Here is a 15,914-nt window from a genome sequence, read left to right as displayed (position 1 = left end):
CCTTATCTCAACACAGCACATCACTTGAACTCAAAATGGCAAGGCTTCCGTGGGCATAAAAAATCCCAAAAAATACATGAAACTTGGAAAAACCAAAAAATCCGAGCAGTACTGGGTAGGATACTGTGACGAGTGTTGGCGCGGCTTTACCACTGACCTCGTGTCCGTCTGGCCTCTAGATCTGTTAACGATATTCATCGTGACAAGACAAGATCTGTTGCACCGCCAATATTTCAATAAACTGATTATTTCTCGCTGATCCGAGTTGGCAGCGGAGTTGTCCTGTCTACAGTTTGCTCATTAGGGAATCACTGCCAAGGATACGCGACTGTCTCACTGCCGTAAAACACTCAGCAAAAGTGTACCTCGAGTACTTTATTGAAATGGTACAAGGACGTAGAAATATTAAACAAACCATAACTAAGATGATAACGAAAATGCAAACTTAGGCAGAGATTACAACTAACAGTATATATCGCTAGCAGTATCGCTAAAAGAAAGTGTACAGAAATGAACAAATTGAAAAGTACGTGGGAATAATAAGGAAATACAACAGAAAATCTGCAAAAAAAAAAAAAAAAAAAAAAAAGATACAAAAAATAGGACAGTTACATATAAACAAAAAATCGGACAGTTACATATAACTAATAAGTAAAGATAAAGTTGGGTGCATAGGGCATAACTGCGCGTGGTCTCAGCGCTCGCCTCCGTTTCATTGGCCTCTGAATCTGTGGTGGAAATCCCTTACCCCGGGACAAGTGGCACCCGTGACATCAATTTTCATAGTGTACCTTTCCCAGGTTTTCCCAGCTACCAATATATCGACCGGAGGAATGACCGGAGGAAGGGTGAATAGCTGGGTGACCTGTGCCCGGGCTGCCCCTGCCTGGATTCGAACCGGGCCCCGCGGATTTGTACCCAGGCACAGTAGTCACTGCACCGAAGAGATGGTGGAGAATGATGATGATGATGATAATGATGATGATGATGAAATAAGACTAATACTACTTATAATAACAGCGACAACAACAGCAAGAACAACAACAGCAGCAACAAACAGCAACATAAAAAAGTACACAAAATAACAAATGATAAATAAACACTGATAAAGAAAGAAGAAAACAGCATGCTAAACAATACTGCTTAAGTACGTACAGATAAACAAATGCTAGCGCGTTTATATATCTCTGAGTCACCTGACCTGACCTCCCTCCTCTCCCTCCTCTCCCTGCTCACGACCTAGCACAACCCGAGTCCTGGCGGGGAGCAGAGCGTGAAGGAAGACGACCTGTCGGGGCTGTTTACACACACACACACACACACACACACACACAAAGGGCGGCCACACCTTGCTCTTGTTGATGCTCCCCTGCCTACTCGTCCCTTCCTGTTAGTGTTCACCTCGCAAATAAATGACTAGACTTGTGTAGATTTATGACTCTCTCTCTCTCTCTCTCTCTCTCTCTCTCTCTCTCTCTCTCTCTCTCTCTCTCTCTCTCTCTCACACACACACACACAAAGCCTCGTCTTCCCGTTCTCGTCTGTTTTGCACTCGTTACCCTCTCTCTACTTCTCTTCTGCTCATCCTTTACTGAATGATGAGTATAAAAGACCCCTTTGATCCTTTGTACGAAAAAAAATCCTGCAAGGACAACGTACTCCCTTTCATGAGGCCTAAAACAAAAGGGAGCGGCAAGAGTTGGATTACATTTTTTTTCTGGGTGCTTGCTCCGTTCGGGTTTCCACGTGCGATGCTGGTTTTTATTATATATTTTTTTTCTTTCGTCACATCACTGAGGAGGAGGAAGAGGAGGAGGAGGAGGAGGACAACAGCAGCAGCAGCATCAATGTCAGCCGCGTGTACGTGAGGAGAGGAAGGAAAAGAAGCTTAGCGTGTTGATGCAGACAGGGACACGACCATTACCACCACACTGCAGACACCACCACTAATCTGCGACGCTGTTGAAACTTATTTGAAAATACACACACACACACACATACACACACACACACAAAAAAAAAAAGAATGACTCAATTTGAGAGAGTCGACACCCACACACCAAAACCCCCAAACTTTTATTGCTTCAAGGTACAATTTGCCTCTACGCTATAACAGTAATATAACAGCTTATACCAGTATGTGATTCTAATGATCGACAACCCAATGTTTTATTGCATGCTGTTCCCTGTATTTGGGCGAAGTGGTATTCATTGTGGAGGAACACCTTGTACTGTGAAGCTCAAACAGGTTATTTGTTATAAAGAAGTTGGTGACGAAGGACGCGTCTGGGAGAAGTGCTAATGATGAGACGCCACTGCCGGTTCCGTTCACACCAAGGGAGACGAATCATCATTCATTCTACCGCGGGCGAGCGCGCGCGCACACACACACACACACACACACACACACACACACACACAAACACACACACACACACACACACAGTGTCCTATTTATCAGTCTCTTCTCAGACGTCAAGCACCAGCGACACACTTGCACCATTACACACGTGCTCCGAGTACATGAACTCAATTCAGTACAAAGATATCTAATTTTAGTGCTCATGAATTATTATTTTATGTAAAAAATAAAAATAAAAAAAATACTTGTACAGTACACTTTACGGTACATGGTATCAGATACAGCAATAAAATTACAATGCATGTTGATAATAGAAAAGCAACAAACATAATTCAATCCAATATACATTCTTGCAAAAGATACATTCAAAGAGAAATGGAAACCACCATTCACTGCTTCTATACAATATCAGATACAGCAATAAAATTACAATGCATGTTGATAATAGAAAAGCAACAAACATAATTCAATCCAATATACATTCTTGCAAAAGATACATTCAAAGAGAAATGGAAACCACCATTCACTGCTTCTATACAATTCGAAGATGAAATAATTTTCAATGTGGTTTTCCGAAGAAAACTAATGTTACTGCAGGCACACCAGGCGGGCTGTGAGACAGTCTTCGCTAGGAATTCTGAAGATGGAGATCTCGCTGAACTCGTCCTCGCAAGACTAATTTTGCTCGCTTGGTCGTTCTCAGTAAAAGTGTCCAAGTGTGACGCATCACTGCGGGCTTGTCTTCACGATAACAATATCCTGATAACAACTTCCTCCTCCACTTAGGAAATCGGTCAAGTTATTCGCCTCCGTCATGGCCAGCCACTCCACTCTCGCTCCTTACCTCCTCCCTCCCTCTCTCTCTCTCTCTCTCTCTCTCTCTCTCTCTCTCTCTCTCTCTCTCTCTCTCAAGTACATACTCCACTCTCTCCTTTCACCTGCTTTCTTTCTTCAACTCGCCCCGTATCACGAGAGCAATCACGCCGTTTATTCCTCTCCCATCAGGCACACACACAAGAAGCGGAGATCCTTTGGTCCGCATCCACTCACGGGCCGGCGGGGCGGAAGGTCGAGGCCTCTGAAGGGGAAGGGATCTTTTTGCACAGGTGCCGCCAAGTCCCAGGTGATCGATACTCTAAGAAAGCGCGCGGCTATGAATGGAGGCGCGGGAATGGGCACAAACACTTGGGAAGGAAGAAGGGAATTGTAGGAAAAGAGTAAGGAAAGGAAAGTAGGAGATCGGGGAGGAGGAAGAGGAGGAGGAGGAGGAGGAGGAGGAGGAGGAGGAGGAGGAAAGTAAAGACAAATCAGTTGAAACTTTAAAAAAAAAAAAAACGAAAGCCCAAGTGAAGGAGAAAAAAGAAGATTAGGAGGGGGAAAAGTACGAGGAGAAATGAGAGGAAAAGGAGGAGCATGAGGAAGAGGAAGGGGAGCAAGAAGAAAGGAAGCAAGGAAGGAAGGTAGATAGGGAGGAAAGAAGACTGAGGGAATAGGAAGGAAGGAAAGAAAAGGAGGGCGTATGACATGTTATACTGCTGCGCCTTACGATAAAACTTGCTTCTTTTGACGGAGGTGCATATTTACGGCCATAACAATAATACATCGGTGGTAGTACACGATTCTGCCTTATAAATAATGTTGAAGGCAAGGGAAGGGAAGGGATGATGAATGTAAGTGCAAAACTATGAACACGGAAGGGAAGGGAGGACGGAAAGGGAGGAAGAGAAGGGAAGGGAAGGGATGATGAATACTAGTGCCAAACCATGAATACAGCGATATCATAATAACAATATTAAGTAAGCCTTTTTTGGACACTTCGTATTACTGACAGAAGACAACAGAGAAGATAATATAGTTGTACTTTGACAGAAAAAATACGTCTTACAAAAAAAAAAAAAAAATTCAGTTGCTATTTAATCCACAAAGAAATGCCTTGATACGCAATATAAAACAGGAATGCACAAAATTACATAGGTAAACGGCAGACCAGGAGACCTTATGATTCTTGCATGGCATGGATTCTTATTATTCTAACTTAATGGCAGAGAGAGAGAGAGAGAGAGAGAGAGAGAGAGAGAGAGAGAGAGAGAGAGAGAGAGAGAGAGAGAGAGAGAGCGAGAGAGAGAGAGAGACGGTTGCTTGTAATGCTGTATGATAACCGTTTCCTGTCTTTCCTGATAGCGAGGGTGCTAGAGTCACCTCTTCCTATCTGTTGGGATAACGCAATCATAAAAAAAGAAAAAAATACGTAAGAATATTAACTAATCTGCAGGACGTTCTCTGGCTCCTAAACCACCGCCACCTTCCTGCTGTTCACACCGCCGACGAGCGCAGAGCCTTGATGTGGACAGAACCTGCTGCTTTAGTCTCTTGAATTCTAATAAGATGAATATTCAGCTTCGACCCTGAATGATTACGCTGGACTCTTCCTCGTTCACACCCTCACTTATTCTGGTGGTCAGATATGTATGTGGACGCTGTGGACGCGCTTCCGTAGATCTCGGCCTCCGTGTGGAAAATGTTCTAATTCGAGGCTGTCGGTCAAGTGCACAATAAACTACCTTCCTTATTTTCGACCCCCACCATTGATATTTTAAAGTAGATGTGCCCTATTTTTCATCTCCGTCGTCAGTTCAGTGCACATTACTATCATAGGATTTACTTTTCTTGTTCTTAGCTTCCATTTATGAAAATTTCCAAGAAAATGTTTAACGTTATCTTTTCTTCGAGAATGACAATTGTACGGGTTTGTTACTGGCATCTGAATTCATTATTTGACTACATATTACACTGGTATTTCTTAAAATTTTGTTCCAATGTAATGAAGTAATATTTGGAATCTATTCAGAGATGTAGCAAAGATAAATGCTAAAATATTATTGTAAATATTTACGGAATGAGAAATCAGTACATACTACTTTACTATATAATTGTGAGAGGACTGCAGTGCAACAGCTGGGACAACTTTTGTGGCACTGCATGATGTAAACAAACGCACGTGATTCTGCGGCAGTTGTCAACGCTTCGCATGAAGCCCGAGTGACTTACACCATCGAGAAACCTTAGACAAAGAGAAAAGAAAAAAAAAAGTCACGTGAAAGATCGTCGCTTGTGGGATTTTTTTCTCTCTCTAACGTACAGTACGACCAGCTGAGTGACAAACTTGCACTGGAGGACATTCAGTAAAGAAGCCAACGTCTCCGTACGTCATGTAGTTCTGCTGATGCAATACACGTGCGTCACACATGATCGCCTCCTCTGCTGGTGATTACTAAGTGGCCGCTCTACGTGTGTATTCATGTCTTTTGTTTTGTCACTTGGCTTCCATTAGCTCACTCAAAGCCAATTTATAACCAGGTAGGTACTAGCAGAAGATAGCTTTCACAACACGTAGTATTATATCTATTTTCTTACACCTTAAATAAATCAGTAATCAGTTTGATCTTTCGTGGAGAATAGTTTGATTTAAGTATTACAGGAAATGAAAAATAGGGGGGTATATTTCTGAGGCAACTGAGAAAAGGACAAATTATTGTGAACATTACCTACTTCATGAATCCCTGCTCTTATTAATGGCGGTCAGTTGACAGTTTGCAATGGCTGTTGGTTTCACGAATCAGTTCCATCTTCTCATCTTTTTAATATTAATATATCGGAGTCTAACGACAGAATGGATTGATTAATAATTCATTCCACATTTTCATCAAGAATGACTTCAGCGCCTCAAGCACAAATACTGTATGGACGCAAAAAAGTGATCTGCTAAACACTGTGCGAGTGTGTTTGAGCAAAATCAGAATCGCCCCCTAGGTATACTTAGATCTCCTTCACTTTCATTTACAGTGATATTGGTAACACAGGCATTGACTGAATTAGTGCCATTTCATTTTCAATTACTGCACTACATTACTCATGAGGCAGAGTTTATGGTTATACTCATGTGAGGACTGTTTTCTCGCAGCCTGTCTGTATTTACACGTTCGGCTTGCTCCACTGGTTCAGAGCATCGACTTTTAACAATTTACAGGCGTGACAATAAGAACCTGGAATTTGTAGAGGTTTTGTGAGGATTTGCTGTAAAGCTATCGGAGTACTAATGGACAATACACAACCAGTGTAGTGTTCCAGCCTAAGGGATTACCATGACCTGATTGTTATGTTAAGTACATAAGACTGAAGACACTCAAGTGTTACAGTCCACCGACGATACCTAACTTTCTGATGCCACGACTGGTGATGCAGTGGACGAACATGGACTTGATATGGTAACAGATTGATAATAAGACCTGGTATCCTGCAAAAATGATGAGTACCTTGACCAACCTCGTGTACGGATCAGACTGGTTGACTAAGAAGACTACCAGATAGACCAAGTGGAGTATGTCACGCTGGCGGGCTGCACGTGGCCTCTGGAAAGGTTCTCTAAATGCCACAGGAAACCCAGCAGTGGGGGTTAGTTCAAGCGAGAAACGTATAACATCCTGCGGGCGTCACGCGAGGTGGTGGTCATGGCGGAGAACGTTTGTGAGGAAGTGCGTGCAGTACTTTCCCTTTAATTTGATTTACCAGATTTCGTGGTTCTGTGCTGTTTCGATTTCTACGAAAAAAAAAAAAAAGAATAGAATGAAAGAAAGGAACGTGAGGTAGGCTCCATATTGAGTCCGCAGGAGGCAATACCAAAGTATTTTCCGTCAACATACAAGTAGAGACAGACAGCGCCCGTCCACACCCAGCACGGCACTTCCGACCCTCCACCTTTAGGACAACACGCTTCGTATCCCGGGACCTGGCAACGCTTTTATTTTAGTGTACTGTGCCTCGCTGTTGTGCTTAAATTTTCGCACCGCAACGCCCGATAGCTATACTGCACCTGCTTAAAGTAAACACACACACATTACAGCGTGGGAGATGGTCGCAAAAAAAGACATATTTACAGAAAAGCTAGAAATTTAAAGGAACAGACCATCGGGATACAAATGCCAGTATTATACAACAAAACGGTCTTCGAAAACTGCCATGTAAAAAATCGTGGTACTTATTCTCGATGTATTTTTTTCTTTTTGGTTGCAAGTAGAAAGGAAAAGATTTGCCTGATGATACGTTCAAATTCATAATAATAAAAAAATTGGCTTATAAATGATCAGTGAAAGAAAATAAAGAAAAAAAGAAAAGAAAAAAGAAAAAAAAAAGAGGACCAATGCTGATAAACAGACAAACCAGACAACCAGATAAGCAGCAAGACACCAAAACCAAAAAGGATGAGCAAGCACGTACACCTGCTTCATAAAATACGAGGAGGAAACTCAGACATTATTACGAGGATCTGGGTAGTGGGTGCGAGCACGGGCTGACGGACGGCAGAGCAGGTAATAAATGGACAGGCAGACAAACACTCAAGCCGACATACGAGTAAACAAGGGAACGAGAATGTGTAGACAGCAGGAAGATAGTAAAGTGATACAGCATGCTAATATACAACATCTAATCCACTGTTAGGGCTTACATAGTCCATGCAAATAGTAGCTGTGTGGGTACAAAGAGTATAATGTGCGGTGAGTGAGTAAAGAGATGAGGAACGAGGCCACGAAGAAAGTAGATTAATATTTAAAGGAAAAATACAAGAGGGTACAGACGTCAAACCATATAATCTTGTGTTTAAAGCTTGTGTCGTCCATGTAAATAAACGTGATGTAGCGAGGGAAAATGTAGGATAGACGGGGAAAGTGATGCAAAGTGAGGTCATTGTGGAAGCAAGACGAATAGTTTAGAGACGAGGATACGCACCGAACAACAAATAAGGCTCTATCTGAACCACGAGACTTTGTAGCCGTGGAATATCAAGCAGGCTCTCTCTCTCTCTCTCTCTCTCTCTCTCTCTCTCTCTCTCTCTCTCTCTCTCTCTCTCTCTCTCTCTCTCTCGACTCCAGCCAAACAGGTAGAGACTAGTGAAAGTAGCTAAGGACACACACACAAACACACACACACACACACACACACACACACACACACACACACACACACACACATAATTAAGATGAAAAAATGAGGTTAACAGAATGAATAACTCACGCCATTATATAAAATTAGGATGGTTTTCAGTGTGGGTGGTGAGTTCACGTGGAGGAGGTGGAAATGCTATGTAGTGTTGAAGATGACGGTGTTGGTGGTGGTGACATTATAATAATAGTAATGATCTGTAGCAGTTATGATGGTGGTGGTGGTGGTGGTGGTGGTTATAGCGGTGCTAGTGGTAAGGTGATAGAGGTTAGGGATTATGGTAGTAGTGGTGGTGAAGGGGAGGAAGTTTGTGGCGGTACTGGCAGTAGTGGTGGTGATAGTGGTGCAGGTGTCAGTGGTATAGCGTTCATGATGGCGGTAGTAGGTGGTGGTGGTGGTGAGGAGATGCAGATGATGGCAGTTCGTGGCGGTGGTGGTAGTTCGTGGTGGTGAAGGCCGAGGAGGAGTACGATACTGCCGAGTAGGAGGTGGAGGATGTGATGGAGGTCGTCAAATGAAGTCCATCCGGTAGGAAAGTCCCTCCAGCGAAGGCCACTGGTGGAGGATGTGGTGGTGGTGGTGTGAGGGTGGGAGAGGAGAGGGCTGGTTCTAGTAATTCGGGAAATGGTGCTGGTGGTCGTAATAGTAGTAGTAGTATTAGTAGTAGTAGTAGTAGTAGTAGTAGTAGTAGTAGTAGTAGTAGTAGTGGTGGTGGTGTGCGTGTGTGTGTTTGTGTTTTAGTGTGTGTGTGGGTTGCTCAATCTCATAAATGCAAGGAGGACAGGGACAGTGGTGGTAAGAATATACAGCAACTCCTGGTGATGGTGGTGGTGGTGGTGGTGGTGGTGGTGGTAGTGGTGGTGGTGGTGCAATGACAATCGTCCATTACATACTGATCATATCGACGACCGAATATAAACAAAACACTGGATGAAGACACGGCGGGACGAGAGGGATGGGGAAAGGCGAGGAGTAGAACAGGTGAGGGACGAGAGGCCATGGAGGACGACGAGGAAGACGAAGAGGTGTCTGTGGTTGTGGTGGTTAGGAGGAAGGTGATAACGAGAAGGGTAAATGAGTAGGGGAGGACGAGGGTGACAGAGGTTAAGGAATGGGAGAGAGAGAGAGAGAGAGAGAGAGAGAGAGAGAGAGAGAGAGAGAGAGAGAGAGAGAGAGAGAGAGAGAGAGAGAGAGAGAGAGAGAGAGAGAGAGAAAATAAGGAGTAGAATAACGATGTGTATGGCAAGGAAGAAGAGGTGGTAGGGAATGGAAAAATAGTAGTAAGGAAACAAGGAACGAAAAAAGGATGAAAACAGGTAGAATAATGATGTTTAGGGTATGAAGGAGGAGATAAGGGAGATAAAAAGAAATTAAAATTAATAAAAATGGAAAAGTAAAGTGGCAGCAGTGATAGTAGTGGTAGCAGTGATAGTATTATTATTATTATTATTATTACTATTATTATCATTATTATTATTGTTATTATTATTATGTAGTAGTAGTAATGGTAGTAATAGCAGCAGTAGTAGTAATGGTAGTAATAGTAGCAGTAGCAGTAATAGTAGCAATATCAGTAGTATTAGTCTCGGTAATATTAGTCGTAGTAGTAGTATTAATCGTAGTAGTATTCGTAGTAGTAGTAGTAGTAGTGACAGTGAGGCAGCGAGCAGTAGTAGTAAAGGTGTGTTGTGAGGAGCAGCAGGGCTTGGTGCGGAGGGTGACGGGAGGGCAGGTGAGGACAAACAGATGCCTCTCACCGCCACACCACACCTGTATCGGAGGCTGGAACAGGTGAGGCTGGGGTGGAGGGAAGGTGGGAGGAACTGGGTTGGAGCCACGGAGGGGAGGGGAGTGGGTGGGAGGACGAGGGCAGGCACGCAGGTAAAAGTGATAAGGGCGGGGAAGGCAATGAATGCGGGTCCTCCCTTCCTCCCGTACAAACACATGCGAATCGATCTTTCGTTCAGTTGGGTGCCTTTTGCAAGCAGGGAGTGCGGGCGGCAGCGCGAGCTGTGGGCGGGAAGTAGGACAGAGGAGCGGGATGAGCGGCGCTGCATGACGAAGATTGATCCACTCAGACGGGAGGAGAGGAGTGTGCTAAAAAGGGGAATTAAGCACTAAGGAGACGCCTACACACGTGACACCATGCGGGCGACATTACCTACATTCGGAAGTGTGTACGGACCGGGGAATGAGGGCGCGCAGTTTGGGTTCACATGGCACGGGCGAGGCGAGGTCAGGATTAAAAAAACAAATAAATAAATAAATAAATAAATAAATGATGCTAATGATGATAATACGTTACGGGGACGTCATGAACTACGTACCGCGTGTGGAGGTTGATGTGGCGGGTGCTCCATCAGGCGAGGCACAACAGGGTTCATCAAACACACGCTGAACCCAAAAACTGAGTCCCAACGATCAAATAAACTGGTACAAATAACACGACCGACATGCAACTCCAAACAAGCGTGCGTTGTCATGTCCAGGCTCACAAATGAGAGAGAGAGAGAGAGAGAGAGAGAGAGAGAGAGAGAGAGAGAGGAGAGAGAGAGAGAGAGAGAGAGAGAGAGAGAGAGAGAGAGAGAGAGCAATTCTCAACTTGCAGCAGAACCACTAAGAGAAATAGTAGGAAACGGAGCAGTGTAAATGGTGGTGCCGTGTGTTCACAGAGGGGCGTGATATGCAAGTCAGTGGCGCGTGAGGTTCAATGCAACATGTCTTCATTCACGCAGTCTCCCGGAAGCATGGGTCACTGGCGGGAGGTGCTGTCACGAAATGACACGATGACGACAGTGGCGAATGTGCGAGGGAAAGGAGGCAGTTTGGTGCAATTCTGTGTGTGTGTGTGTGTATGTCTCATATATATATATATATATATATATATATATATATATATATATATATATATATATATATATATATATATATATATATATATATATATATATATATATATATATATATATATCAAGTCCTCCAAGTTAGCTCAGGGAGACGGATTATCCTCCCACACAACAAAGACTGAGAATCAGAACACCCTTGAATAATTTAAGTTTTCAGTGCGTGCGCACCGAGCGGCTCAGCACACAGTGTTCGTGTCGGTGATGCGGCGCAAAGAAACATTGCATCTTGTGGAGCTTCTTGAACAACAATACTTACTTGTACGGGGGGATAATTGTTTTGAACAATGAAGTCTTACAAAGCTTTTTGTCTTTAATAATCATTCCATTGTGACACTGTGTCCCAAGCAGTATGCAGGACGTTGTTCGATGCAAATGACAGGATGTCGCGAATCATTTACCAAGTCAATGCAATTTTCGTCTGAGTTATCACTACAAGAAAAAACAGAAAGCTTTAACAATACAAGCATATCAAAGCCTTCATCTCACAGACATTGACTATTTTTCAATTGCTACCATTATGAATTATTTACTGTTAAGTAATCACTGTTAGAAAGTGACAAGTATTGCCTATTGTGTATGTTATACGTGGTGTTGCATCAGACTAGAATAGTAATAGTTACTAGTTTGAATGTTTCATCACTGAACGTATGTCGCATTTATGACACACACACACACACACACACACACACACACACACACACACACACACACGCACACACACACGCGCGCACGCACCCACGTACACACACGGTGCAAGTGATGTGGATCCTATAAAATCCGATGGTGTATGCAAAGTGGAGCGATAAGTTCGTTCCCTCTTAGGTGAGCGGCACCTTTGACTGCCGCGCTGCGACGCGGAGTAATGGCTTGGAAAATGTCATCCTGCTGTACGTGAACGCTCGGGACTTGCAGTGACAGTCCCACATGGCAGCCTCAGTGGTGCGCATGTAACAAGTGTTAAAAGGTCTATAATGAGCATTCTCGCAGTGTTAATTTGATTCTCGCGCCTAGGGGGTGTTACGGGACAAATTTCAGTGTGAACTCCCTGGTGGGCGAACGGAAATGATGGATCCATGATAATGTCAGTCTACAGCCATCCATCACCCTCACCCACGCAGGCGCAACCCACACCTGAAAGACGACACGCTTTCTTCTCGATATTGACACACCATTGCGCGCCTTACGTCGATGCGCCTTTGAACAAGAAATGAGAACCAAGTATTCCCGCATGCAAGCACAACCGAGACAAAACGTGCAGGTCGGACGTGCAAAACGGCAACAACGACGAAGAGCATAACATAACCTAACGATTGTTCACCACGGAGACAAACAGACGCCGATACATTGTTTCTGAGGTCTGTTTGTTTGAATGTCGGCTTATGATCCTGTTTGTCTGTGCGCCTCCGTTTGCGTGTGTCTGTCGGCTTCTCTCTCCTGTAATGCCAGGCGAGAGCTACAGATGATTCTCTCTCTCTCTCTCTCTCTCTCTCTCTCTCCTCAACTCAAGGATATGCCAGTGACCTTGAAATCCTGTGTGTGTGTGTGTGTGTGTGTGTGTGTGTGTGTGTGTGTGTGTGTGTGTGTGTGTGTGTGTGTGTGTGTGTGCGTGCGTGCGCGCGCGCCCCGCCCGCCCGCACACGAGAGAGAGAGAGAGAGAGAGAGAGAGAGAGAGAGAGAGAGAGAGAGAGAGAGCACAACGCCCACAACACAGGCTGGCGTGGGGTTGAAGATACCTGTGTATCGAGTTCATACACTTAAGCCATTCATGAGATACTGTAGAGTTGTCCCAAGGGCGCGACACTCCCTCCTCGCCCCTGCAGAGATGTGCAGGACAACAGTCTTGAGGGATTAATGATATGATGAAGACTGCGAGGTGGTACAGGACCCGCCCTTCGCTTCCCGCCACCCTTCCACTTTCCCTCTCTCGAACTCCCGCCCCGTTGAGGTGGCAACTATGGAGAGTTCCGCTTTAATCTGCAGCCAAGGGGAGGATAGGCTTCAAGGGCCCTGTGGTGTACCCGAGTGATTGATCCAATAAGTTCCTTTCAAAGCAAATCGTTGGCGGTGTTTCTGTGCATACTTTAGTCCTTGCTTGACCAGAAAGAAGATGAGTGAAGAGTCAAAATTACCAGACATTGGAGAACGAAGAAAGGATATATTAGAACGAAGAAAGGATGTATTAGTGTTGAATGCACCTTTACACTTCACAGTCCACGAGCTCAGCACAAAGAAGCATTGCATACGATGTAAAGTATATATTCACGGTACCTACACTAATCCTCACAAGTATGCATAAGGTTGAAAGTCCTCTGAATACAACAATGAAGGAGTTCTTTTGCGTTGTGAGAGGTGAAGTGCAGCGGATTTCAGCAACACCAAAGAATTTCTGACCCAAATGATGTAATGGATCTGTACCGAGGAGGGAGCGGGGATGTCTGCATCCTTCTGTGGCCACGTATCCTCAAGGGACGCAACACTGTGACGCTCTGTGGCCTCGTGTCCTGCCACTGTGACGAAACTTGTATGTTGTAGTAATGTATGAGTATCAAATGCCGAGTATTTTAAGCTTGCTTGGGAATACAGTGATGACTGCTGTTTTTTACGCAGCCCCCCTTCCCTCCCTTATAGCCACCATCGTATTAACTGTATTAACAGAGAGAGAGAGAGAGAGAGAGAGAGAGAGAGAGAGAGAGAGAGAGAGAGAGAGAGAGAGAGAGAGAGAGAGAGAGAATGTTGTAGATAAGCCTGTCAGCAGCCACAACCACTATTACCAACAATATTTTCGCCAATAACACCGTAATCACAACTCCCCAGCACCACTACCCTTATTACGATCACCACGGGCACCACTATCATCACCATTGCCTTTATCTTCACATCATTATCACTACCACAGCTCATCACCGCCACCCTTACAGCAACACAGGCGGGGGGCTCGAGATTGGTGTCAATCCTACCTTGGCCACGTCGAGGAGGGTGACCAGCTTGACGTCTCCCATGGTGCGGGCGGTGCGGAAGAGCGGCAGCGGGGTGCAGGTGGCGTGTGAGGCGAGCACGGCCGATCCAAAGACTGTGGGAGAGAGAGGAAGGGAATGAGCTGGGACAGAGAGAGAGAGAGAGAGAGAGAGAGAGAAGAGAGAGAGAGAGAGAGAGAGAGAGAGAGAGAGAGAAATGCGCGACGCACATGTAGACATACGCACCGCTCATCCTTCTCCGGCAAGCGACGATCACCAACTCTCGAATTCTTTCGTTCTCTTATCGCCCTGCTGCTGCTGGGGTCAGCAAGGTGTCCGCCGGAGAAAGTGAGAAAGTAAGAAAGTGGCGCTCATCTGCCGTCCTGCCGTGCTGCTTTACATGAACGACGACAGTGAAAGGTCTGCAGCGGGCCCTTCCTCATGCAGAATTAAAATGACATCGCTTTACACACACATACACACGAAAGGCACCATCATGTCGTCCTTCCAGCTCACCTTGGGGATGGCAGATCACGCTCTTCTGGCGACACGCTGACCGTCGATATCCCAGTGGTGGCGAGACAGTAGCCTACGGTCGATCCTGGCACTGCGCCCTCTCTCCCCTACCGCTCAGACAACACTGTGTGACGGCTCCTGCTTCACTCGCTCGCTCACCGCGGACTGACTGCGCTGGGCGTGTGGCGTACTAGGTCACTTCACGATCGCGCCACAATATACGCTGTCACTGTGGTCATGTGATAAGACTGATGATAAGTGTGAACGATAAAGTGAAGGTAAAGGAACGAGATGTGGGTGTGACTGTCTCTATTTTCAGTACTATTCTGCAAACTCATGCCCAACCCGCCAGTAATCGAGACAGGCGTGCTGATTCATAACATACTAAACCTATCTCGTGGCTTCATAAACTTGGGAGTACTTTCTCCTTTTCACTTGCACGATAGCTTTCATCGCCAAAGGATATTATTAGTAATATTAGTAAAGCTGTCTGTAAATTATTTGAAAAAATGGCACTAGAATGTTGCGGTACTTATTATATATTGTTGTCAATAAAAACCTGCCTTTACATAACTGCTTCATTCCTGACAGTAAACCCCGGCACACCAGCAGACGCTTATTGTTTGGATAAGACGTCTGGCAGGGCGGCGTGGCGCCTAGAAAGACTTGCTACTCTCTCTACTAGTGGACGAGCATCTGATTTCTCGGTGAAATCTTAGAAAAAAAGTGAAACCACATAAGTCTAATTACCTTTATTTATATAAGCGTATCTGCGTGAGAAGTGATCTGGACTTGGTGCAGAAAAAAAATAAAATAAAATAAAATAAAAATAAAAGGTGCTTCGTACATACTTAGCCAGAATTAGTGGCTAGTTTTGACATAACCACTGTTTGTTTTCACCCGACTCTCAGCGAGTCAGGAATAATGGTCGTGGAAGAGAAGCAAAACGAATTGTGGCAGCAGTGGGCACATTTTGCTGGTGTTTTCCTACAGGAGATAACCCACCACCCTCTCGTGGCGGGGAGCGAGAGTAAAAATTTTAAAGTGGTCACTTTATGAGAGGCAAGTTCCAGACTAGCATAAAAATATTCTTAGTTTTCTTGACACGAGGCCGCCTTCAGGAATGCTACTAACGTGACAATCGGCCTCGCCATGACGCGGCGCGTTGTGAAGCTGTGC

At 44.8% G+C, this 15,914-nt stretch overlaps 1 protein-coding gene across 2 annotated transcripts in view; it reads right to left on the bottom strand.

Moving 5' to 3' along the window:
• Positions 1–14,941, bottom strand: part of LOC135099868 (EF-hand domain-containing protein D2 homolog) — a 21,824-nt gene extending 6,883 nt beyond the window's left edge. Inside the window, exons 1-3 of one of the 2 annotated variants that reach the window (XM_064002483.1) lie at positions 14,736–14,941; positions 14,466–14,537; positions 14,223–14,335 (exon numbers count right to left, since the gene is read on the bottom strand). In XM_064002483.1, the coding sequence (XP_063858553.1) occupies positions 14,223–14,335; positions 14,466–14,472 (120 nt within the window). In that variant the 5' untranslated portion in view covers positions 14,473–14,537; positions 14,736–14,941. The remainder of the gene's footprint in view (positions 1–14,222; positions 14,336–14,465; positions 14,538–14,735) is intronic. The other variant, XM_064002484.1, reaches the window with a different exon arrangement.
• Between the last annotated feature and the right edge of the window lie 973 nt (positions 14,942–15,914).

Source organism: Scylla paramamosain, chromosome 4, assembly GCF_035594125.1.
Source record: "Scylla paramamosain isolate STU-SP2022 chromosome 4, ASM3559412v1, whole genome shotgun sequence".
In the NCBI taxonomy this organism is placed as follows: Eukaryota; Metazoa; Arthropoda; class Malacostraca; order Decapoda; family Portunidae; genus Scylla; species Scylla paramamosain.
The sequence above is the reverse complement of the archived record's forward strand: the minus strand, read 5'-3'. Positions and strand labels throughout refer to the sequence as shown.